This window comes from Bactrocera neohumeralis, chromosome 5 (assembly GCF_024586455.1).
Source record: "Bactrocera neohumeralis isolate Rockhampton chromosome 5, APGP_CSIRO_Bneo_wtdbg2-racon-allhic-juicebox.fasta_v2, whole genome shotgun sequence".
Classification (NCBI taxonomy): Eukaryota; Metazoa; Arthropoda; class Insecta; order Diptera; family Tephritidae; genus Bactrocera; species Bactrocera neohumeralis.
The window spans coordinates 76,222,183-76,249,060 of NC_065922.1; the positions used below are offsets into that span (position 1 = coordinate 76,222,183).

General features: G+C 37.3%; 2 protein-coding genes across 2 annotated transcripts in view; both read left to right on the forward strand.

Annotated features, from left to right (window-relative positions):
* Positions 1-26,878, forward strand: part of LOC126760257 (uncharacterized) — a 460,595-nt gene that overhangs the window by 108,187 nt on the left and 325,530 nt on the right. Inside the window, exon 3 of the mRNA XM_050475749.1 lies at positions 3,969-4,004. The gene's annotated coding sequence lies outside the window, so the exon portion shown is untranslated. The remainder of the gene's footprint in view (positions 1-3,968; positions 4,005-26,878) is intronic.
* LOC126760258 (uncharacterized) lies at positions 12,177-13,840 on the forward strand. The gene has a single exon (XM_050475753.1). The coding sequence runs from the start codon at positions 12,288-12,290 to the stop codon at positions 13,473-13,475; it is 1,188 nt and encodes a 395-aa protein (XP_050331710.1). The 5' UTR covers positions 12,177-12,287; the 3' UTR covers positions 13,476-13,840.

Genomic DNA, 26,878 nt, shown 5'->3' on the forward strand with positions numbered 1-26,878 from the left:
TCGTCGCCAAGGTAGGCAATCTCACATGCGGTTAAGTTACATAACTTGTCGGCCGCAAATTGTCAAAACTGTACGGAATAAGGCGAGACGATATCATCTAGACAACGTCTCCTCAAATTTTTTGCTTTTGCACGGCAGGGGTTAAAGCTTCGAGGTAGACACACTTTCGACGAACCTTGCGAAGTCGTTGGAATTTTTATAGATATTTTATAACGTATGGTAGGGCGATTTTTATGGGTTTGGAGTTTTGGGAATCACAGTGGAGTAACGTTACAGCCGTCCAAGCGGGTTTCTGCGGGTTTTGCCGCGAGGTTCAGTTTTAGAACTCCAAAAAAAAAAAATGATCGAGAGTCCTTATCGAAAAAAGCGAATAATCCCAGCGTGTAACTGGTTATGCGATATCTCTTCAACAATATTCCTCTAGTTAATTTTTGGTGATCCCCAGAACCCCACTTAAGCCTTAAACAAATGCTAAGCTCAAAAAGAAATAACAACAACAGCAAAGAAATAATTCCATCATAATGCGACATTTATGCACACAACAACAACAACGCCAAAGTAGTGCCAAGAGCCAACCACAATGCCCAGCAGAAGAGACCACTATTTAGGCATTGTTAACTCACACAAAAAACCGCTAACGCAAGTCTTCGGCTCCATGTGAATATATGAGTAAGCAGACGCAGCGTTTACGCACTCGGCTTGGCGCTTGTGTCGAGCATTATGCTGGTTGGGCGAGCGAGTGGTGAGTGCGTTTAACGCAGTGTTTGCTGGTTAGCCAAGTGCATGTGTGTGTATGTGAGCGCTTCGGTCTCACGACTGCATTAGCAGCAAACCGCAATGCGCGGTCAGCGCGCTGGGAGAGGCACAGGCAGTGAGTTCATGCCCCAAACTAAATACCAACTATTTACCACAATAATGGGGCGGCAACGCAGCATGCGGGTCGGCGCTTCACAGGATGCACGGCAAATTGGCTGCTACCGGTCGTCTAAGCAGCTTCCGGTTATAAAGTGGGCGAGCGCCTAGGCTTTCAGCCGTTAGGAAATTACTGTCCACCACACACACTCACATGTACGCACGTGTATTTACACACACACACGCAGAGCCGCGGTCGACTTTCAACTAATGCGCTCATTTAAGTTGTCAAGTGCGCCGCGCGGCGCGCCGAGTACACTAATATTTGTTCACATATACACACATTCGTGTGTGTGTACTTGAACATGTGAGTGCGTATGTGTGGTTGTAATCGCTTACAGCGAAAGTTTCGCTTTTCACGGCGCATTTAATGTCGAAAAAATGACGAAACTTTTTGATGCGGCCGCCGCTGTCTACGCGCTCGCGCTGCCTGTGTGCGTGTGGCGAGCGCGCTTGTGTTAGTGCGTAAAGCGCTTGTAGTGCCGCTAGTGCAAAAAAATGCGCACAGTTTGCTGCACAAATGCAATTAGAAGTCACTTGAAAGTTTTTAAATGAAAACGGGATGCGCTGCCGAGCTCCGCATTTGTTTTTTCACATTTAAAAATTTATTTTATTGTTCTTTTATGCACTCCGTACTTTGCTTTTATTTTATATTTCCCATTCATTTAATTTTTCATGTCCGTTCGCAGTCAGTTTTCTGCAGTTTGCTCGGCAGCAGCTGTGTCCTGGCACATCCTTCGGCCTCTCCACACACATACGCATGCATAAGAAGGCGCACACATACTCACACACACCGATTCTCATAGTTTTTGCTGCATAATCAAGTTGTTGGTTCATATTATTGTTTGGGTTATATGGCAACCAGTACTTTGCTAAACAAATTAAAAGTGTGAATGCACTTGAAGAGCGGAAATTGAATTCAGTTCGCTCGCACTAAGTGTAGGAAATTAATTCAAAAATAGAGTTAGACTGAGTTAGAGCTGAGTTTAGTTTAGTGATAGCGAAAGTTTGGCATCAAAGTGCACTAAAAATTGTTGCACGTATTCGAAATTAGCAGAATTTTTCATTATTGCGGCGCTTGAGTGCAACCCTGTGCGTTAGATAGATGTTGTGGTTGTTGTAGTGGCTGAAATAATTCCAAAAGAATAAAAAACACTAACTTTGGCTGCAACGAAGCGGCAATAAAGAGTAAACAACATCTTTATCTTGATTCCGATTGGTCAGTTTGTATGGCAGCTATATGCTATAGTAATCCGATCTGAACAATTTCTTCAGAGATTGCATTATTGCCTTAAAAATAATATATGCCAAATTTCTTGAAGATATCTCGTTAAATGACAAGGCTTTACATACAAGCACTTGATTCCGATCGTTCAGTTTGTATGCCAGCTATATCTTATCGTCGGATCCAATCAATGTGTAGCTTCTTCTAGAGAAAAGGGCGTGTACAAAATATCGGAGCGATAACTAGAAAATTGAGGGACTGGTTCCCGTATATACATATAAGATTCCATTCCGGTGATGTCGACCCGACTTTCGTGGGAATAACGCCTCTTGAATACTCTTTACTACCGTTAGGGCTTTGAGTCGCTGCAAGAATTGGTGGAAATCTTGCCAGGTAGGATTACTTGGGTATCTACTGATAAGTTATGTGATCAAAAAATTATTTTCCCGGTAAATTGAAGCTAGAAAAATGGTTTCAATAATTCAAGAGTTCATTTGGAGTCCCGCCTTGAATAATAGTTATAGCAATTAGGCGACAGTTAATTAGCTGCTTTTATTGAAAATACTTAATCCCTTTGCAACATAAAAAGCTCCATATACCATATACACAAAATTTACCGTTAATTTTAAAAACTTCTGAATTTTTAATTACTTTTTTGTTTTTGTATAAAAATGTGTAACTTTTTGATACAAATTGTAGGAAAAGAATATAATATCTATTTTCAGTTTCTTGCGTTTCGAAAATTTACCGTTATTTTTGAAAACCTTAATTTTGAAATAATATTTTTAAAGCAAAATTTTGAAACATTTTTACACAAATCTTCAGGAAAAAAATGTTATGTACATCTTGTTCTAATATAAAAAGCTTAACATGTATCGAAAATTTACCGTTATTTTTAAAAACTTCTGAATTTTTTAAATAAAAATGTGGCACTTTTTGATAAAAATTTGGGAAAAAAGCTATAATATCTGCTTTCAATTTGAAAAAATTTCTTGTGTTTCAAAAATTTACCGTTTTTTCTGAAAACTTAAATTTTGAAACAATTTTGTAAGCAAAATTTTGTTAGTTCTTATACAAATTTTCAACAAAATATGTGTAATTTTAGTTTTCGGTTGAGAAATACCTTGTGTTTCGAAAATTTGCTGTTATTTTTGAAAACTTAAATTCGAAAATAATTTTTTAAAGTAAAATTTTGAAACATTTTCATACAAATCTTTAACAAAAAATAAGTCATATCTGTTTTTAATATAGAAAGCTCCACATATACATGTGCCTAAAATTTACCGATATTTTTGAAAACTTAAAAAAAATATATTTTTAACACAATTTTGGATTTTTTTTTAAAGAAAGCTTATCCAAAAAATATTTAATATTGGGTTTCAATTTAAAAATTTGGCATACAGACATATGTGTATGAGTATTGAAAATTTACCTTTATTTTTGAAAACTTATAAATTTTAAAATATTGTTATTTTAAACAAAACTTGGAATTTTTTGAAAATATACCGTTATTTTTGAAAAATTTTAAATTTAATTTAATTTATTTTAATACAAAAATGTTTAAATATTTTTCCCAAATGTCGAAAAAGAAAATTAAATATCTGTTCTCCACGCAAAAGTCGAAAATGTACCGATATTTTTGAAAACAACACAAATTAAAATTTTTTTTATTTTTGAATAAAATTTTGCAATTTTTTATATGAATTTTATGCCCGTCTTTAAATTCCATATACATATGTATGTATATATACATATATAGATAATTTACCGTTATTTTGAAAAATTCTTATTTCCAAATTTTTCACATATTTTTGTTTCTATTTTATTGCAGTTCTCCTTTTGGGCACGAAGTCACAGCTGTCACGTGGTGAGTAAATACATTTCTAAACTTTATAAAAAAATAACTGCAATGCCTGTATAAGCAGTTTAGAAACTGTGTCTATATTTGTTGTATTTGTTGAAAAGCGCCCACATTCAGTTTATCGCACTTTGTTGCGCACGTCTCGCTTCGAAAACGTGCGCTTGTTGCCCCACGCGCTCATCGGCCGACTATCAGCTTCATCTAAGTTTTGTTTGGCGATTCAATTTAATTAAATTAAATATGTTAATTGGCAATGGTGCGGCTGTGTTATGCGCCGTTGTGCCGCCGCACTGTTAGAAGCGGTGCAAAACGTTGCGTTGCCAGCGAAGTTCGCTTGTGGCAAGTATAGTCTACTAACTCCACAGCATCATTGTTTCCACGTCGCTTAGACACGATTTTGCCACATTTGCTGCTTGTTGGCAGCAGAATGAGTTGCAACGTTTGCTTTGCTGTTGCCGCTGCTTCTTCTTCCTCTGCTTCTTTTCTGGCTTAGTTAGCATTACTTAAGTTTTAGTTTACTCAACGCGGAAGCCTTGCGGCAGGTGAGCGATACCTTAGTGCCTAACACACACACACATGCACACGTGCATATAAGTGTGTGTATAAGCTGTGTTGCATATGCATAACAGGTAGCTGTTAATTTGCTCAGCAGCGCGTTTTGTTTGTTAACACTTCGTTAGGCAACTTTTGTGAGACACTTTGGGCATAAAAACACACACACCTAGACATACATATGTGTATCTTTATCTGCTATAAGTTTTTTGTGTTGCGGAGGTATGTGGCACGCCGTTGCTTGACACTCGTAAAAAATATGACTTAAAATATTTGTTGGCTGGTTGGAAACGTGCAACAGTTTTATGTGCACTTGGAATGTACTAAAGTTAAATAGTAAAAAAATGTATAATTTTTCCTTAAACTAGGATTTTTTTAATAAATCTAAAAAAATAATTTAAAAAAATTAATAATTTCAAATAATTAAAAAAAATTATAATTTCAAATAACTAAAAAAATTAAAAAAAAATAATTTGAAATATTTAAAAAAAATGTAATTTCAAATAACTAAAAGTAAAATTAATAATTTCAAATAATTGCAAAAAATTAACAATAAATAATTTAAGTAATTAAAAAAAATTATGATTTAAAATAATTAAAAAAATAAAAAATTAACAAATTTAAATATTTGAAAGGAGTGAAAAGTTTTAAAAATTAATAATTTGTAGAAATTAATTTTTTGTAGTGCTGCAAATGTATCTAAATTAAATTAATTAAAAGAAACTAAAATTATTGTAAGTAAAATATCATCAAACGTATGTAGCTTAAGAACTAAGATTAAAATTTTAAAAATTAAAAATCACGAAAAATAAAAAGATTAAAAATCAATTTAATTAAAATTTTAACAAAATTTAATTTCTTTTACATTTAACGTTGAAATTTTGCAAAATTAAAAATTTCAAATAATTAAAGAGATTAAAGGTTTTAAAACCTAATAATTTGAACAAATAAATATCTTTTACTTAAATATATTAAAAAACAAATTTAATTAATAACAATTTATTAAAAAAAACAACCATAATAACAAACTAAATGTTTTAATTAAAATTATGGTTTTTTGTTCATTTTTTTGTAATTTAATTTTATTTAAATTAATTAAAAGCAATTTATTAAGAAAATTTAATTAGAAAATTTATAATTTAATTATAACTTTTTATTTATTTTATTTATTGTTTAATTTTAGGAACATTTATAATTAAAAAGTATTTAATTTAATTATAATTTTTGGAATTTTAATTTTAATTATTTTTCCTTTATTATTGCATTTTACTCAAACAATTTTAAAAATTTCTAATTTCATACATTTAAAAGGAAATTAAAAATTAATAGTTTGAAATAATTAACAAAATTAAAACTTTTAAAAGTTTATAATTTGTTATTATAAATATTCTATATTGAAAAATTAAATAAAAACTTTTAATTAAATTAATATACATACATACATACATATATTTTAATTATTATTCTAATTTTTTGTTTATTTTTTTATTTATTTTTTTTTTTAAACTAAGTTTTTGTTCATTTTTTTGTAATTTAATTTTATTTAAATTAATTAAAAACAATTTTAAAAAAAATTTAATTAAAAATTTATAATTTCATTATAATTTTTTATTTATTTATTTTATTTTATTTAATTGTTTAATTTTAGAAACATTTTTAATTAGAAATTTTTTAATTTAATTATAAGTTTTATAAATAAATTATTTTTCATATAATTGCATTTTGCTCAAAAAATTTAAAAAAAAATTAAAATTCAATACAATTAAAAGAGATTAATAATTTGAAATAATTAAAAAAATTAAAACTTTTAAAAATTTATAATTTGTAATAATAAATGTTCTATTTATTCTCTTTTTTTATTTTAATAAATTAATAGAAATTGAATTTATATAAAATAAAATAAAATTAAGCTTAAAAACTAAAATTAAAATTGTAACAATTAATAATCACGATAAATAAATAATATGTATATCTCTATTTTAAAGCAGAATAAAATAAAAGTAAATTAAAATAAATTAATTAAATCATGAAAAAACAACAATTTATTTGAAATATTCTATAATAAAAAATATTTAGTTATAATTATAAATAAATTTTGTTTTATAATTTTTTAAAATTTGTATTTTTTTTTAATTTTAATAATTTAAAAATTATAATATAATTAATTTAATTATAATTTTAGAAATCATAATTTTTTTATCATTTATTATTGCATTTTACCTTCAAAATTTTTCATATTATGTTCAAAAATACGTTTTTCTCCATTTTATTGCTGCGCTGAATTCGGTTTTTCCATTTTTGGTTGAATCATTGCAATAAATGTCAATGCAATGTGAGTTCAGCAGCTCGCAACGTTAAACTCACTGCCATTATATGTCATTGAGGTTTTTATAAATGGGTGCGTTTGTCGCAGAAGCGTTGTAACTGGCGTGATTTTTACTTTTTGAAGTTTCAGGTTTGGGTTTGGTGACATTAAAGTGGAAAATTTTCAATCTGGCAAATCATGCACAAAGTCAAGCAAAAAGTTTTTGAGGCGTATGAGGTATATGTATATATGTGCATAAATGCCTGTGTATGCTTAGAACATACATATGTACATACGTACATACATATATTTCGGTATATAGAAAATACGTTTTCATTTCTTTTGCAACATTTATCGTTGAGCATGTTGCAAAATTTTTTTTCTAAATATGTGAAGTATATGAGATTAAGTGATTTATGTAAAAATATTATTTTTTGTTTAGCAACATGTTTCTGCAATTTTGAAACATGTTTTCTAACTTATGCAACACGTTGTATTTAAGATTTATCTGTTTTTTGCTAAAAAATAATAATTTTCCTTAGCAGCATGTTGCTGAGTTTTTGCAACATGTTTCCTAACTTACGCAACATGTTGCTATCAATACTTGTAACATTTTTATTAATTAAATGATATAAAATACTAATATTTATGCTTCACCAGCAGTTGTTAGTAATGTTGCAACATGTTGCTACCGTAAAATATGTTGTGAAGCTTATTAGAAGTTGCAAGAGCATGTTGTAAAGTTTAATTATATCATTTTATACACTTTAAAAAAAGAAAAAACTAATATTTAGGCATCACTAGCCCTTGTTGCAACATGTTGCTAACTCCAAAAATGTTGACAAGCTAAATTTGAGTTGCAAGGGCAACATACTTTTACATGCCTGAATGCCAAAACTCTTACGTAAAGTTTCTGCTATTGACCTAACATTCGAACATTTTTCCACCAAAAATTTGCAATCTTTTGGCGCAATAAATTTTAAGTGAATTTGCGAAAAACATAAAAGAGAAATATATAGCGTGAGTGCATATTGCGGCAACTACTATCACTTACTCGCTAAAGTGCAGTCAAAGAAATATTTTCGCAAACTTTTGCTACTAAATCTTGAGAAAATGACACAAACGCCGATGCTTTGGTGATTCTTGTTGCCACCCGCTTCGAAAATTCTTCTAAACTATTTTCTTTTTTTTCACTTTTAACTGTTTTTCATATTTTTTTGTTAAGTAAAACTTCGGAATTTTTCTGCTCGCACTTTTATTTAACTTCCACTGGCTTGCCAAAGTTCGGCCGAGTGCGTCACATAACTTTGGGGAAAGTTTCGTGCCGCTTGCTGCATGTTCCAGGTGCAACAAAGATTTTTTCTTGTTTGTCACAATTGAATTTTGCTGAGAATATGCACTCTTGGCGTATTAACGCGCACAAAGAAATCGCATAATAGTTGCTAACAAAGCAGGCACGAAGAAAGTTGACAACACTTTTTTTTTAATTTTTGAATTTTTTGTTTTCAAATAAAAAAAATCGAAGACGGTATAAATTCCAGAGTAAATTGCGTGGGTAGTCAAACTATTTGCTTTTTTTCAATTGAAGCAAATCAGCGTTGGTGGCATGTTGCAGCAACAAATATGTATGGTATGCTGCAGCGGCTCAAGCACTAAACTCGCAAATGTGCCGCAGAGAGTGCACGAAAACAATAAAAACACAAGAACTCATGTTGCGTGTAAACTTTTGCGTTGTTGTACGAGCGCTGATCTGCTTTTTGCTGTTGTTTGCTGCTTCTTCGACTACTTCAGTTCGTGCATTTGCCGTTTTACGGCGTGAGCACCTTGTCTACAAGCTTAGTTGCCTCACAATTCGCCACTAAATATTTTTATTGCCATTGTTTACAACACTCGCTGGCTGCTCGGCGATCGTTGCGTCAGCCGTTGGCGATGCGTAAACTTTCGCCAGCCAAGTGTTGGTGACGAAGTTGTCGAAGTGTCGAAACATGCAAGAGTTATAGAATGTTGGCATGCCAAATAAACACTACAATGAAGCCAATGAGGTGGGCTAAAGGGGGGTTGAGCGTAGCATGTAAAAAAAAAGTGGACGAGCGGCATAGAAGTTCAAAAGAAATACAAAGTATTGAAATTATTTGAGGAGTAGAGGAGGGAAATGATGCGTTGCTTCGAGAGACTACAAGTAGCTTCTGAGATTTAACTCACTTGGAGTCTTCTATTGCCTCCTAACAGTTGCCCGCCATTCTGCACAAGTTGTCTTGCTGTTGGAGATTTATGAGCACAGGTATTTACTTTTCTAGTTAGCATCCTCAAGAACCGTTAAACATGTTGCTCGATCTCTTCAAAATGTAGGCAGCAAATCTCAGAGAAATATCGTGTTTTGTAGAAACCTCTTGGTTGCAGGCCGCGGTAAGCTTGCTTGGAACACTCATTCAGATAACCACATTTTTATTTCTCCAGTTGTTGTTGCTAAGAAAGTTGATTTATAATCTTAACAGCCTCTTGAAGGTTCTGTAGAACTATACTTTGTTATAGTCCGGGGACCTTATTCTGGTCATATCTTGTAAACCACTTTCTTCTAGTGTTTCTAAAACAGAGCTTCTGAGCCACCGAAAATAATTGTTAGCTGAACTTGGCTAACGTTAGCTAGTAGTATGTTTGGGTTGGCAACAGTAATAGCGGAATCGCTGGAAAATGCAAAGCTGGCAAGCTAACTAGAACGGACATCCCGCAGTGTTTTGCTTTCTTCGTGTGTTATACTACTGAATAGCTGAGTTTCGTGGGAGCTTGGCCAGCGCTGGCCTACTCTCAGTGCTGTTGCAATATTGAAATTAAACACCACAAGGCTTCTTAAAGGATTAAATATAGTAATCCAAGTCTGATTCCCATCTTAAAGGGAAGACAACGAAGCCCTAACCCAAGCCTTAGAGGTTCCATAGCCAATATTCGTAGATACCGCAGGAATATTTTACGCATTCGCGAGCTAGGAAGCCCTAATACTTTTATATACACGAGTCCATCTTTCAATTATTCCATATTCAAGTTGTAGACATTCAGTTACGTCGCGGTTTTGCATATTCCTCCCTGTATTTCTGCCAAAAATTCATTTCCTTCTAACGCACATCAACCGCCGACCGCATTTTATGGCGCACACTTCATCCATTGTTATTGCCAATGGCAACGATGCATCATCGAAACTTGCGAACATGCATAAATTCAACAGACATCGAACGATATTCGCTTGACCTGTTTGCGGTCCGTCTGCCGCTACGTAGTTGTCGGTGTAGCTTTCAAGGCATAACTTGGTGCCCACAACAGAAATGGCAAACTGTTTGCAAGGCAATAAATCAAAACGGGAGAGTGGGGGAAAAGAGAGGGAGAGAGAAAAGTAAGTGAAAATTGCCTTATGTATGCAGGCGAAAGTAGGAAAGTGTGGCAAGAGTGTCATTTTGTACCGTTACACTGCCAATAAAGTGCTCGTTCTTGAGTTTTGGAAGCTCGTTTTGTGGCAGTGATTTAAGTAGCTATTGAGAAAATACCAAAGAGCGGACATAGATTCAAAACTCGTTCGAAGATATGAGAGTCTAGAGTTAGGAGAAGGAATGTGCTAATGGTTTCCTTAAAGTCCATTAGGTTGGTCTGATATGTATCAAAGTTTAGGACTCTCCAACCTCAGTACAGAAGGCTTGTGTCTCCAGCTAGTAGTCAGTGCGGTCCAATTTTGTAGGGGTATTACTCCTATCGTGCCTCTGTTTAGAGCTCAAGATCTAAAAGGCGATGTTGTCTTTGAAGTCCTGAAGACTAGAAGTCCGTTTGCATTCGAAGTCCCGAAATGGGATAATGTTTTTATTGCATTAAAGGAATCCTGGCGCTGCTGTTTCAGTTCTTTTGTCTTTACACTCGGTTTCTAAAGACTTCTCACTCTGTTCTGATCTTCGAAAATGAGTTTTATTTGAGTGTAAATTTAAAATGATTCAAATTCATTTAAAAAGAATTTTTCTGCACCCTATGTAAACTTGAATGTCTGAAGAAATAAGCTTTGAAAAATCGTTTTTTCAATCAGTTCGGAATTTTGGAGAAAATTTAGTACGAAATTTTTTCATTTATGCTTTCGGTTGAACTGCTAATTCGAAATAAGACGGAAGAGCTGCGATTTTTAATGTATTGGTAGCGCTTTCGGACCCAAATATGCTTAAAGAGAAACCGCCACTTAACCGTCAGCAATGTTTGGAGCGTATCAGCATTTTGCGTAAGGGGCTTACACCTGCAAAGAAGCCAGCTGACACACCTCCAAAAATACTAAAAGATACACGAATGACCGTGAAGTGCTGTAAGTCCGTCTCGCCGGAGTTCTGCAATATATTGAAGCGCTACGAAATGCCAAAGGGGCCGCTAAAGCCGCTCAAGGTCGTAAAACGGAAGTCAAAACAAATTGAAGCTGAGCCGGAGCCATCTAAAGATCTGAGCATCGATGAAATGGATCCTGCCATGGCGCGGTACATGCGCATGGTCATGGAGGCTAACAGTATACAAAATTTACTGTATGATATAAATTTCTATGGCGCCGCTGAGCGGCCGAAACAGAAAAGTGTCGGACTTTGATTTCGAAATTTCGCTTGGAAATAAAATTTATACAATAAAAATTAAGATTTTGCCCATGTTAGTAATATTGACATTATTTGAGAGAGATATGTGACCTCGGTTGCAATTCGTATTCTCTGAACGTACTTTTTCACTTTACCTCGACAAAATTGTCCATTTCATTAGGTTGTTTATTCTTGATTCGAAAATATTCGAGTCTGGACTTAATAGCCAATAGGTCTCTGGTATTCTATGGGCTGTTGTTATTGCATTGTGTCAGCTCAGGCTTTCTGCGAGTATGATACAGTTGCGATACAGCTGAAGTTATGGATAACATCTTGTGCTCCTTTTCGAGCGTCTGCGTTTAGTGAAGGTCTGCCTCTAATACTATCATTATTTCATGTTCAGGCGCTGAAAAATCCCCCCGCAAGATAAGGAAGTCCAATTTTCCTAATATTTTAATATCGCGTTGCACCTTGAAGAAGAAAGATTGAATAAGTAGTCTAAGAACAAAGAAATGTCGGGTGTGAAAAGGTCAAGATCAAGTTAGGGAGTGCAGATTTCAAAAACAACTACGTCAAATAGGGAGCGAATCTGAAATTTATAGCTACAGAGTCAATGTCAGCTTCAAATGGCGGAAACGTAGACTTACCGATACTTTACTTTACACCCCGTTGTGAAGTCAAGTTACTCACCACGATATTTTAGTTCGTTTCTGAATTTCTCAAAATAAGGTTGAAAGCATTAGTACATCAAAATGTGAAAATCATAAATCATGAAAATATGAAAAATCATAAAAATATTAAATATAATAGAAAATATTCTGAAAAATTTTAACTAAATTCGTAATATAAATGTCTATACCATTTTGTCAGTGCACGTACAAGCTCAGGAACGAATGCGAGCACGCATACGGCTCTGCTAACAGTTATAATAGAAAGCGCCACGAAGACCCCGATTATGTGGATGAGCATGCCTTGCATTTCATACGCACATTCAGCGATGAGACGCACAAAAATTATTTGTTAGCTCGTCACTTGAAGGCCACTTCGAACGGACAGTGGAAAACGTTGCAATGGCTTATGCAAGGAGACTTGGATGCGGTCTTGGACAAGCGGATGGCTAAAAAGACATTTGGTAAAGGTGCAGAAACCGCAAGAACTGCAAAGACCGCAAAGACCGAAAAAACCGCAACGACATACGCCGGCCAGGAGAAGGTCGATAAGTCCTTATATGTGCCTTTAACCAATTATTTTGATCCGGAAACTATTGAACAATTAGTCCCCCAGAGACACAAATCTAAACATGTTTTAGACTACACCGTGAAGAGAATCAAAGCTGATAAGCAAGATCTGGATGTTCATGCTAGTAAAATTGAAGAAAAAGAGCTTAAAATATCTCCAGACAATATGAAACGCGGTCTTGGCACTATAGGAATTCCGCGTATTGATGGGGATCTCGAGCGAACTGGACGAAAATCATATCCAACAGCCGGTTATGTAAAAAGTTATCGGCATAGTGTAGAGAAGATTAAAATGAAGAGCTTCATAAAAACAATGAGTCAATTCTACGCAGATGTTACCGAACCGCCACCAACCGATACAGACAGTGTGGAGGAGTTGAGGCAAACACTACAAGAGGAATTCTTTAGAGCTTTATCATATAAGATGCCCTCTTATAGAGAAGAGGAGGAAACAAAGCTGCGTCTATCTGCGGTTATCAGAATTCTAAAGACCATGCCAGGCTATGAAGCTTTTGAGCGTGTTTTGTTTCATGAGCCTTTTGATCGCGACAAACCATGGACCTGGCTGCGCACTTTCCCGAAACGTATTCCTAAGGAATATTTGAAAAGAGTATCAGAGAATATTGTAAATGATATGAAAAAGTGGAAACGCCAGCAGAAGATTATTGCCATGACATATTCTCCTCTCAGACGAGCAGCTATAGGTGGTATAAAAAATCCCAGGCTTCGAAAGAAGCGTGGACGGAAGAATTTAAGAAGTCAAAACACAAAAGAGGACCAAGACGATGACGACTATTAAGTGCGTGGAATGTTGACACACATAGCAGCGCGTTTGTGAATGGGAGAGATAAACGAAAGTAATATAATGGGTTGTACTAAACCGGGAAAAATTCTTCCTAAAAGCCGATGGAATTTATCAAATAAGAGCAGAAGCCAAACCGCTCTAATTGTGCTTATTGAGCATTTGTGATTCAAAAATTTTCGGTACTAAAAATTCTACAATTGCGATTTTTTGGGATAACATTTTTTGGAACTTTTTCTTCCCATGAAAATCAGCAGTTGTGATTTTTCGGCACTAATTTTTTCGGTAAAACTTTTTGGAGTAAATATTTTTTCCAAAGAGTCCTCTCTCTCTCTTCCAATTTTTGGAACAAAATATTTTGAACAAAAATTTATAAACCTATAGCAGGTTAATGTAATCAAAATTTAAATTATGAAACCAATGACATTTTCGTAGATCTTTTTGTATATTTCATAATTCCAAATTGACATAATTGAAATAAAAATTGTTTACGTTTCTAAAAAAACTGGATTAAATTTAATAAAAACCCCATATGTACCCTAATTTTCTCGCTGGCACTTGGCGGTAAGTGGTTGAAGATGTGTACGTGCCGGAAGCGCGTGGACGATTTCCATCGATCTTCTAGCAAAAATAAGAACTTGCAGAGAAAACTGCTTAAGTCAACTAATCATATTGGCGTAGATGAAGTGAAGAACTCTTCGAAGACAGCATGCACCGTTCCAAGCCAGAAATGCATGCCTGCCCCGTCTCGTTTAAACACAATGCTGTCCCGACCAAAAATGCGACGTAAAGCTTGCCCGAATAAAAGCACCGCCCGGAAACGGCGAACCAAGCGCAGAGCTAAATGTAAAAAGAGGATTAAAGAAGCGCCCTCGATTCCGTTCACCGCCGTCTTCGTCTCTGATGGTCTCTCATGTAGTGGCACGCCAGACAAAGACTCAAAGTTTAACTGGCGTCCTTTGGGTCCTGCTCTGCGGGCGGCATATACTTTTGCGCCAGAACTAGGCGCTATTAACTTGGGGTGGAGTAGGTGTGACCCCAATCCCAGCGCGCCGAATTCTCCCGCTGCATTTCAAGTTCAGAAAAGAATTGACATGTCAGGCGATCCCAGGTATGGAGGAACTGCCGACTTTCGTTCGCCCGCATACGTCACTAGAGGTGGGGGCGCTTCCAGAGCAAAAGGGGGCTTTGCTGTGGCTGGAGTTCGCACGCGGAACAAACCGTTTAGTGCTCAAGCAGCATCTTGTGGTAATTCCGGGTGCAACGAAGCTCACAACCCATGCCTTGGCCTGTTGTATGCCAAAGAGCAAAACTTTCAAAGTCCATTCACTCAATATGGAGGTATAGTCAACTACAGAGCAGCTCACGGCGAGCAAATAGTTTCACCCAAACTGAGAGCAAAGCTAGCAGCAGCTAAAGAGAAGCAAGAACTCGCGTGGCTGATTAACGATTTATCTAAACATTACACCTACGTAAATTGCGACGACGCAATGGAAAAGTACGAAATGCAAACCAAAATGCTGGAGGACCTACAACTCGCTGACCTTTTAGGACTTCAATGGGAATATAACTGCTCGCAATGTTTCAAGAGTCTTATGGTTTGGAAGGGAAAACAATTCTTCCCAAAAAAGTCGTCAAGAAATATCTAGAGTGATACTATGAATGATGAAACGAACGCGAACAAGAAGTAAGCAATAGACACAAGGAAGTTCATATACTATAAGTCTCGATAGACTTTTTAGGGGGTAAAATATAAGTCATGTTTGGGAGAGAAAAAGTCAAGTCAAGAGTTTAGATACAGATATCGTGTTTAATAAGTTCCTCAAAGCCTTGGAGCGACTTTGATTGATGGAGATTCAGAATTCGTAGGAATTTAGCGAATAAATCACTGATATTTAGGGGGAAAATATGTTTCATACTCTGTTTGATGTAGATCGAGACCAGCAAGTAAAAAAGACAAGAGGAAGTCCGCCTATAGAGATTAAATTACTGAGATATGTATTTCGAACAAAAATCCTTTAAATTTCTATGGAATTTTAAGCTATAAAATTTAAATTTGCGTAGTCGAGGATAAAGCGAACTCGTTTGGGACAGAAAAACCGAAGTCTTTAGAACAGAACGGTATCTAGCGACGCCCATGTCGCGTTTGATAAGATTCTCAAAGATTTTTGATTTTCTAAGTCAAATGCGTTAAGTGCTATTTTGGGACAATTATTTTTATACCCTCGCAACACTATATTTGGGGTCACATTTTCTGGTAATCGCAGTTTGGCAGCTTTTAAATATTCGGTTTGAAGTTTGAAAAATATTTTAAACAAATGTTTTCATAAATTACATACTTTCGATTCATTCTTTTGGAAAATCTTAGAAAAATTCAAAATTATCATGTCTGTACCATTTTGGCGATCGTGTTGCGCGAAAACTGGTCGTACCGTTTTATTAAACACCTTAAGCAAGTGTCCAGATACCGGACAGAGCCGTAGACAATTTCCAAGAAATGCCGGCTATATGTGTAGAGACGAATGGAACTTCATACGCAACTTTGGGCACGAAATGTACAGAAACTGTCTTCTAAGGCGGAGCTTGCAAAAGGATACCACGTGTACTACAAGACTTTCCGAATGTAAGCAGCCGAAAAATGTGGGAAAATGCGTTAAAAGAAAAACTAATAAAAAAGCGGACAAACAAGCTAGACTAAAGGTGTTGCCCAGTATACCGTTTATACACAATTTCGATTTTTTGAAAAAACTTAATTACGTTGTCGCTGCCGACTCCGATCCACTGAGCACACCTAAAAATACGCTAAAGCAAGGGTCATTTCAAGATAGCAGATGCCTTAAGCTTGCCGGTAAACTTCGACCCGCTGATAATTTTCCAATGGTTGCTCCGGCGGCATTCCAACCAGCCCATAAATTACCTGGTGGTGTTGGACCATTAAATGCTGCCAGTCAAGCGCTTGCTCATCTTCCTTGGAGCGGAAGAAGGCACACAAATTGGTTTGGACATGACATAGGATATAAAGTAGTGCCGAAAACTGGAGCTGTCGAACTCGATTTCGTAACAAGTCCGACAGCTGCACTTCCGGCACAGAATTATCAAGCCTTTGAAGCTAGCAGTATCTTTAGATTACCTAAAGATGGTTTTAGATCCAAAACGTTTTCAAAACCCAAAATTTGTCGTGATGGCAAGCATGGCGCTCTCAACGCTTCACCATGTGCTGAGAGACAAAAGAGAGATTTGAGATATTTTGATTTAGTGTGCATGAAAGGTTTTCAGCCAAATAGAGATATCTCCAACCTTGCACCTGGCAACTTGAGAGTTTTTGGACTTCCAGTGCATACAGGTGGAGCGCTGCAGTATATTCCAGATCCACGACAGGGCAATATTCTTAACATGAATGGCCCTTCAATACAAATCCCTAAAGCTGTTGCAAATTTGAGAAGCGGAGAAGGCTTTGCTTACAACACCGTAAATGAAGCTCCTGTCGCTGGAACACCACGTGGCCTGAAGCATTCTGTAGATCCAGAATGTTTAAATTATAGGATCGACCCTCGCCCAATTCATACGATTACTGCTGCTGGAGATCTTGAAAGCGGTAAGCCTGGATTTCATCAACAAGGGAAAACACCCATAATTGCTGCTCGTCTTGGTAATATGGAAGCTTATAGGTATTTAACACGTGTGGGCGCCTTTCCGCAAGCCAATGTGAAGAGAAATGTGGCTGGCTTAGAATGTATTAGAAACGTTGACTTTACAGATGAAACTAAACAGCCCAGCAAAATTAGACCTGCTGGTGGTCTGAGAAGCACTAAACCCAGTCATTATGTGCCGTTTGTTGAAATGACTTGTGGTCTTCGGAATATGGAAGCTTATAAATATTTGAAACATTTTGGAGCCCCTCTATATGGTCATTTCATGAGAGCAGCAAGGGACCTAAGTAAGTTGGAAGATGCTAACAATTTAAGCACAAGGCCAACAAAATATTTACGACGTGCAAGTGTGCCACATCAAGAAAAAAATATGGATGATTATAAACAATATGAATTGGAGCAACGCGCAGTTCCGACATATTTCGGTCGTACTCATGCTCATGAAAATGTAGCTAGAGCATCTGGAGCAGCTGTAGACTCCGAATATATTGGAGATTCTGGTTATTTGAGAAAAAGTAGTGTATCGCGCCACGGAAAAACTGGTTCCTTTGCAAGATATTCGGGTCAGGTTGGAGTTGCTCGACAAGCGGGCGTTGTGGGTACTACCGGTGGTCGTCGAAGCACTGATCCTTCGAAATACTTAGTTGTAAATAGGCCTTCTATAAATACAAGACAGAGTAGAGGATCGCGTCGAGCAACTGGCCTTATGATCCGTGATGCACCCCGGGTAATGCGTCATACCGTAATACCCCGACGTGGAGATTCAAGTGGAATTGAAGCTGATTTGGCGTACATTAGAGAACGTCGTTTACATAAACATTATAAACTAGCACCAGAAGGACCTTTTACGTACACTAAATTTCCAAGATATGTCGGACAGACTTTCGGATCTCCTCCAGTAAATGATCACCCTACAAATGTTGAAGCTATGGAATTTTTTAGACGCTATCTCATTTCTAGTCAAAGAAATAGATTTGGAACCTTTACTGGTTATGAATTCAACGATCCTCGTTTTTCAAGATACTCTACACAACCTCGTCAAGGAACAATAAAGGATTTAAGTAACGCAGAGGCTGTTAAAAATATGAGACGCTTTAGAGCGCCTCTCAAGAGGCCTTCTTATTTGGACTTAATAGATTCTGGTTATGTAAGGCAGCCCAGGATACTACGCCGAAGAACAGGCCGCGGTCCTTTTGACTATACTAAATTTAGAAGGTATGAGGCCCAAATTCCTGAACATTCTGAGGTCGATACTTTTGCTAATCGTCCAAGAAAGGGTGTGGGTGCAAAGTACAAGAGGCGTTCTATCCATCGTAGAAAAATTCTGAATGAACAAGAGGAAATTTTCGATCCACAACGTTGGGCAGATTTTTTCGCAGCTGAACTCGGTTACATTTTCGATCCAGGCTATACAGGTCATATGTATCCATGGTTCGGCGATTTCTTCAGTGGAGTCAATTATGGCCTAAAAGATATGCATAATACTGCTGTGCTAAGCTCGGAAGAACAACGAGCACGTGAAAGGGCGCGAATTCACAGTATAAACTTGTTTTACAGTATAATAAATCGTCCGGGCATGGAAATGGAGGTTTCCATACCCGATGAATCTCCAATACCCTACGATTATCACGCCGAAATAAAAGAGCAACGAAAAGAGGAAAAGGAAAAAAAGAAAGAAAAGAAGCTCTCCTTACTAAATGTGGTGAAGCTCTTAAAAGACGAGCGCAAGAAGGTTTTCCATCCGGTTTCCTTCCATGAACCATTTGATAAAGAAAGACCCTGGACGTGGATACAGAACTTCCCTAAAAAAATTCCAAACGAGCTTTTAAAACGGCTCTCGGCAGAATCATTGCATTCACTAAGGGCGTGGCAACGTCAGCAATCACTTGTGCTGGAGAAATCCGGAGACCGAAGCTCCCCCAAACAGAAGCATGATAAAAAGAGACGTCATGGAAACAAATGAAGTGTAAATTTATTCAAAAAATATACGAACTAAAGTGATTTCTGTTTACGAATATGTGTTTCTGTTGGAGAGGTATCTCATAGTTTTTTTTTTTGATGCATTTTATTAACGAACGAAATCAAGTTGCTATTCTTAAAACGAGCGTCTTAATTTTAATAATATCGTTAATTTATGTAAATCTCTTGCACAGCTTTAAGCACTCACTACTTTTCTACAGTTCATCACTGCAATCTCGAAATACAGTGTATGCCTGCAACGCTTGTCATCTTCCCGAGCTTAAGGTTCATTGCTTGCGTTTTTTTCGCTTTTTTTGCTGCTTATCCAGCTTGATTTATGCCCTCCTTTATATGTATCTTCATTCATTCACTCCGCTATAATAAAGTCCCGTTGTCGGTTGTCGACTACGCTGAGCCCGTGGATGCGTCCGCTACCGCATTTCAACGTCCAGCTTAACCTTCCGTTACTTCAGTGGACGACATACATACAGAATTGCTACAGCTATTGTAGTGTCGACAGCCATCGGGAGAGCAAGACGTGGCGTGTCCAAAAAAATGTGCAAAGCGAAGAAAAAACCGCTGGCATTGATTGATGAGTGCCTGCGTTGACGCAAGAAGACGTCGGTGGTCCTTTTGTACATCTTCCGCGCACCGTTGTTTTCCACTCATATTAAGCTTGCCGTCATACTGTGATTTTTCATGTTTTTATAGCAGCGTTGTAAAATGAAGCCTTTGTCTTAGATACATCGCAGAAATTAAAGTTCTTTTGGAAATCTAATCATAAGATGATGGTGTCTCAGATACTTCTCTCTGGCTGAGCAGTAGTTGACGATTTACTACAGTTTGGGTAGCCAGTTTACCTTAGGTTAAGACGTCGATCCCAAGATGGGTCTCACTTGGACAACTTAGAACTCCGATCCGTTGTGGTACCGAAAAAACTCTCTATCTTTACTGGATTTCAAAACAAAAATGTTGAGATCTTTAATATCGGTTTCGGCTATGTTTTCTAGTTTGCCGAGATGTTTAAGGCTCACTCTTGTAAAGGCTGGACAATGGAAGAAAAAATGTATGAATGTTTCCAACTCACCTCCTCCATACAACTTTGACAACAATGCTTATTGAACAGTGTTCAGTAAATACTCCTACGATTGCGGCAAGATGAAGCTTGCTCATAGTAAGAAGTTCAGTAGATCTTCTGCGTTCTACTTCAGGCCAGAAGGAGTCGACGAACAGGAGCAGGCCGTCGACCAGCGCCTGCTAAGTCACGTGAGGTTCATTGATCCAAAGATAGAACGCAAGGCGCCACTGAAGCCCAGAAGCTTGCTGCTATTTCCAGTGAGGACTGACACTCTTTGACTGGCTTTGAGCGCTTAGTTAGCGAGCTCCAGATTGCACTTCGTAGCAGTACGTCTAGCGCCACTTTGAAAGCAGCCTCTTCTGTCTGAAACGGTAGTCTAGTAGTCTAACGCTAATTCTGACTGAGAGTTTGAGTATCTAGGTGTTTTCAAAATGCTTGCCACGCCGCGAAACTAAAAGTCGATTAACAGATTTATATTTGTAATGAATGAAACTTTAAGCTGGGTCCCAAGAAAGTGTTTGAGGCTCAATATGGTCCCAAGATAGAGTCGAAGTACTACTCGACAACAATTTAAGATCCAATACTATTGTATTTTTTGTCTAGACCTAAAGGCAACAACCCAGTTTTTACAAAGTTTAGCACTTTATCACCATTACCCTGCGGTATCCGTCTGTAAGGATGGTAAAAAGTGCAAAACCACATGAACTTGGCTGGCCTGCGTGACAAGGAATTAATCTACCTCGAGTATGGCCAGAGTCTGTCAGTCGGTAGGCAACCTTAAATTGAAGAAGAAAAACAGGAAGCAAATAAAAATTAACCAAAATATGAACGGTGAAATAAGAGAACATATAATGAAATAAAGCAAAAAAAATGAGAGCCAATTAAGTAAAACAAAAAAGTAGAGAGAGTAAAGCAAGAAACGAAGCAAGTGTGGAAGTAAAAATAGCGTATAAAGCCAAGTACTGATATAAAAAAATAAAATGTTGAGTAAATCCGCTCAAATCCTCACAGTTTTTTCTCATGTTTCTTTGTTTAGACTCGAATTTTTATTTCCGCATTCTCCTCTTTTTCATGCACACTCTTCCGCAATTATTTCTTTTTTATCCTTTTGTTTTCTAGCGCTCTGCTACATTTTTGTATCAATATTTATTCAAAGTCTTCACTTGTTGTTTTTGTTGCTATTTTTATTTCTATTTGCATTATTTTTTCTTGCTGTTGCTTCATTTCCGTTTTGTTTACTTGCACTCAAATGAACTAAACGGATTTTGCATTTCCGTTTCCATGTTTTGCACTTCCGCTGCGACAACCGGCCCGCCCTGCCCTGCGCCAACACAAACCGCAGCCGGCATTTAGAGCTTTGAACGCAATGGAATTCATTTATTTCGAATGCACTTTTGTCGTTTTAGGTTGTGGTCGTTCTTTTCTTGTTGTTTTTATGTGTTGTTGTTGTAGTAGTGCTTCCACAAAGTGCTGTTATATTTTAACTCTTTTGTAAGAGCCTGGCAAGTCTCGCTGCATATTTCTGTAAAACGTTTGCCAAATTGAGGTTGCCGTCAAGAAAAGTGAGTTCAGAGGAGTCAATTTGGTAATCGACACTTCATCGGAAAATGGATCGATTTGGATGAACATTGTGGTTCTCCTCATTTTCCTTAGTGATTAGGAGATTTAAAGTCAGAAACGATAAGTTCACAAGGGACGGTACTCTCATCGCACATACATAGACGTTGGTATGAGCTAGATCCCCGTTATCATCCTGCGTTCTGGCACTGGACCTATAGATTTCACTTGAGCTCAAAAAGCTTTAACCCATGACCAGCTTTCGTGCGATTACGGCATCCTTCAGGCCTTGACAGCAAGCAACCCTAAAATTTTAGTTGTTACATTTGACAGAATTTGCACTGTTTCACTCCGCACACTATCGCGAATGTCACGAAAATATAGAGCCGCAACAAGATTCTCAAGTCGCTGGCCGGCAGCACTTGAGCCACAGATAAAGAGACGTTGTTGGCAACATAAATGGAAATCGGCCGGCCGGTCATCAACTACCTTACCCCAGTATGATCGCCTGGTTGCAGTAGGACGTATATGGAGAAGCTGCAGACGTGTCAGAGCACCGCACTCCGGGCTGTACCCTGATGTCCCCCAACATTTACACAATGAAGTCCGTTTACTTCCAGAAAATTAGCACATCTCTCTTCTCCCCAAGATGTTTCAGCTTGGCTGTTTTTGCAGAAATCGCGAACAATTTCAGACAGACACTGGACTCTTTCACAGTGATGCTATTACCATGTTCATTGACTCCCTCCCCGCGAATGGCGCACCTGCAATCTAAACACTACAAATCACAGAACAAGCGCTCGAGTTGCCACGTGAATCATAAGTGATCCTAGCGCAGCTTCGTACCGGGTACTCTAGCAGGTTAAACGCCTACGTATCCAGAATAGGCCCTGATATACAGAATCTGTGTTCTGTATGCAACGAGTCCTCGCACGACATTTATCACCTTTTTGAATGCCCAATGAAACCGGCTCACTTAACACCTTTCTTCCTGTGGTCGGCATCCGTCGAAACTGCTCGTTTCCTGGGCCTACCGTTGAATGATTTCGTTGACAGCTGCCAATTACTCTAAATCAGAAAGGATTTAGATAATCGCTGCACCAATAACAATATCAACAAAGACCAGGACCAAACTTGAAGCGCTATTTCTGATATAAATAAGATTCTCAAACTTTGGTTTATGCCTTTTTCGTGTCATTTCATTTCAGCAGAGTAGCTGAAATCGCTTTTCTACGAAAAATTGATTTGATTTGGCAAACTAGAAGCATCAACTCATCAAATTAAAAGTCTGGTCCCGAAAAAAATAGTATAAGAATATGCTGCCAGATGTCGCTTCGTTTTTTGATAGGAAAATTATCGAACCGATTGGCAAAAATAAAATTTTTGTAAATTAATTTCATTAGCATTCAGTTAAAATAAATCAATAAAGGCTTGTGCTAACTGTGCCTGGTAGCTTTATGAGCTTTCAGCGATTTATTTATATTTCCACCTACAAATAGACTACATTTCATGCAAATTTCGAAAACTAATTTCAATATACGACTACCAGTGTGACAAATTTACATTTTATAACCGCACTGTCAATATTTTACCACACAAATGGAGTGCCCAATAGCCGCGCTTGTCATCATTATCGGCAGTGCGCTCCCAAAAGTATGCACACAATTGATAACAAATGCGTCAACTCCCCACATAACAGTGTAAATGTTTATAATGTTTTCAATAATGTCTCAATTCATTCAGCTGAATTCGTGGCATGCTCGCCGGCGCAAAACGCCTGCGACACGCGCCAACAAGTCAACATAATTTGCAAATATGTAATTATTGACAATACATATGCAAACGATTTGTGGCAACGAGTTTTGCGCGGCAAATGCGAAATTGAATTGAATTTGCGGCGTTTAGTGATTGTTTTTGGCAGCGAATAAAATAAAACGGCGCGCCTAGTTGTAGGCCAAACAAGCAAGCGGCGAAGTAGGCCGCCGAGTAGAGCGAGGCTGAGCGCAGCTGGTGGACCACAGCAATTTGCATTTGAAATTGGGCGATAAAAGTGCATTTGCGTGCGCGTAGGCGGTCGCGGCGCCTAAAACTATGCTAAAGCGCTCAACCAACTTTTAGCCTGCAACAAATACTCATAAATTCGATTAGCATTATGGCCAAGCGTGTGGCAAGCTTTCGTGCGCGTGTGTGGTATATGCTGTTGTTGCAAATATTTGCACGCCGTGTGCGAGAGTTTGATATCACAAACGAATTTGCTGTTTACATACATAAAAATTTGTGTGACCCCACGGCCAACGCCGAACAGCGAGTTTGAGAAAAATGAAAATGAGTAAAAAAGCAACAACATAATGCAGCACAAGTTGCCGCTTTTGGCTTACAACTTTTTGCCTTGTCGTTGCTTTGTGCGCGCGTGTGTGGCATGTGGCAAACGGCATGATTTATGGCTGCCACAGCAATCGATAGCCGCGGCTCGACTCGATTTGGCTCGCTTTGGCGCTGTTGCTCTGCCGATATTTTATATCGCGTTTGCTGAAATTTGGCAAGATATGTTGTTATTGTTGTAAGCGTGGCATTTGTTGATATTTATTTTGTTGCAATGATTTATGCATTCGAATTGGTTTTTATTGATTTTCGATTTTCGCTCTTTGCCACACGGCACCTAACTGCAATTGTTGTTGTTATTTGTTTGTTGTAATTTTTTGTTGTTATCGGTCGCAAATCATTGCCAGTTGCGAGTTGCCTCTGCTCATGTCGGCTTGCCGTAATCAAGGCTGTGTCCCAGCGGAATTTGGATGTTATTTATTCGGCGCCTTTTTTGCCTCACCCTGATGTGTCAAACTCATCTCGGTGGCTCCCACTTAGCTGCTGTGCGTTGTGTCACATTTTATTGTGCAAAATTGCAATTGAATTGCTAACTTTGTTGCTTACAAGCGACAACTGCAACCTATTTGGGTTGGAGATGCGCACGAAACCCAACAGGAAATTGTGGGCATAGCGAAAAATTTAAGTCGTCCTTGTCGAATGATAAAATAGTTCCTCATTACTGTGCTTGACAAGCGCTGGAACTAGCGTGTACCGCAGCTCTAACGCCAAGAGGATAGTATTAAGTCTTCCTCTTTCTTTTTAGGTCAACGCTTCATTGAAATTTTTATGAGAATGGAGTTTCGTTTCAATTATCTCTTATCTAGGCTCTGCCAGACTCTTTACTATCGCGACCTTTAGCTTGTATAGTAGTAATCTTCTCTATATCATTTTTAAGTTAACGCTTAGTTTAAAGTTAGTAAGAGAATCGGAGCTTCGTCTGGAACTTCTTCTTGGAAGAGAAAAGGTTCCTTAATATTCTGATAGTGGAAGCTAGAAATTGTCAGGTGCTGAAATTGTCATTTACTTAGTCTCTGCCAGTCTATTCCGAATTGCGACCTTTTGCTTGTATAGTGGTAATCTTCTCCAGAGTATTTTTTTAGATTTACGTTTCATTAAAATATGTGTCAGAAGCGAAGCTTGGTCCGGAACATGTATAGAGCGGGGATGAGCTGTCTTTATACTTAATAGCAGAGACTTTAAATTTCTAGGTATCGAATTTACCACTAATTTAGTCTCTAGGACTGTCTCTATCACACACTTCTCTACGACGATCTATAGCTTGCTTCGGATTGTATTGCAGACATTGACCCATCTCTTGTTTAATACTTGGAGTACGTCAGAAGTAATAGTGAATAATCGAAAAGACTCTTCGATACCTTGTGCTTCCGCTGTCCGAGAGATGTAGGAATCCACTATGTTTTTTCTGACTCAAACAGCTCCTAACCTCGATTGTCGTTTGCCTGATAAAATTATATCAAACGTTATATAATTTTTCGTTTATTTTGCTTTGTTCGCTTAATTTCTTTAACCGAGTGCAATCTCGGTAAAACAAATACATATTTACAGCAGTTAAACACTTTAGTTTTATGTTCATATGCTTCAGCAGCGCGCCGCTCCCCTCGTCTCGTTCTTCCACATACTCAGGCCACATTACAAGCATCACCTTCCACAGCTCGCTCCGGCATCAGCTGCTGTTGCATACAAAATGTACCATAAATGCGATATTTAACTCTTCTCCTCCTCATTGCCGAACACATATTCTTATTTCACCAGCTTAAGTGGCGCTCCTTCATGACTAAAGACAAACAAATGACTGCAATTGCCGGTAAAGTATACTTGGAAAAATATGCAACTTGCACCTGATGTAATCTGAGAGACTGATGCACTGAGAAATATTTAGAGGAATGATCGGAATCTTGGAGAAAAGACGAAGTCCTATAAATGTAATAGAGAGAGAATAAAAGAGATTGTAAGAGAGAGCGAGAGAGATATTAAAAATAATGACTTTTTCCTTCGACTTCTAGCTCAGCATCTCAAATTTATTACTTCCCTAAAGGGACTTTTTGGAATGCTCTCTCTTTTCCTGTTTAATCATCAATATCTGTCTGATGTTACAATAAACACAGGAACAGTGTGGAATTGAAATAATCTGATAAGATATTATAGCAAGTAAGATTGTCTTTCTTTTCAAAGGAGGCTATGCGCTAAAAGAGCTTCATAAAATTCTTTCTCTTTTTCGTAAAATCATCTGTCAGCTGTACGATATGCTCAAGAACGGAGGGGAACTAAAAAGATCTCTTAAGGTTTGATAGTATGTAAGACTTTCCTGCAGAACTATGAACCAGGAATTTAAGTGGGCAGTTCAAAAACGAACTTGATGTTTCTGGACAGTTATATACCTATTGACTGAGAAGGTTTTTCTTTAGGCCAGCTGTTTATATTAAATTTTTTACTCTTCCTTTTAATGGAAAGTATAAACCAAGCGAACTGTAAGAAATCCTCGTAGAATTATCTATTCTGGTATGCAAATAGGGATTGAAATAAACTGATAAGGATTGGACTAAGGAATATAACTGTGAAATTCAAATATGTACTCGGTATTTTAAGTTTGATTTTAATTACGCTCGTGAGCGAAGCGAAAGACGAAGTAAAAAGTTGATTTTTTCTCGCGATCTCTCTATCTCTAGCTTTCTCGCCATCTCTCCTTTTCTCTCCTACAGTATTGTCTGCCTCTTGATATTTCTAGATTGATTATAATCACGCTCCTGAGCGAATTTACCGAAGTGACAAAT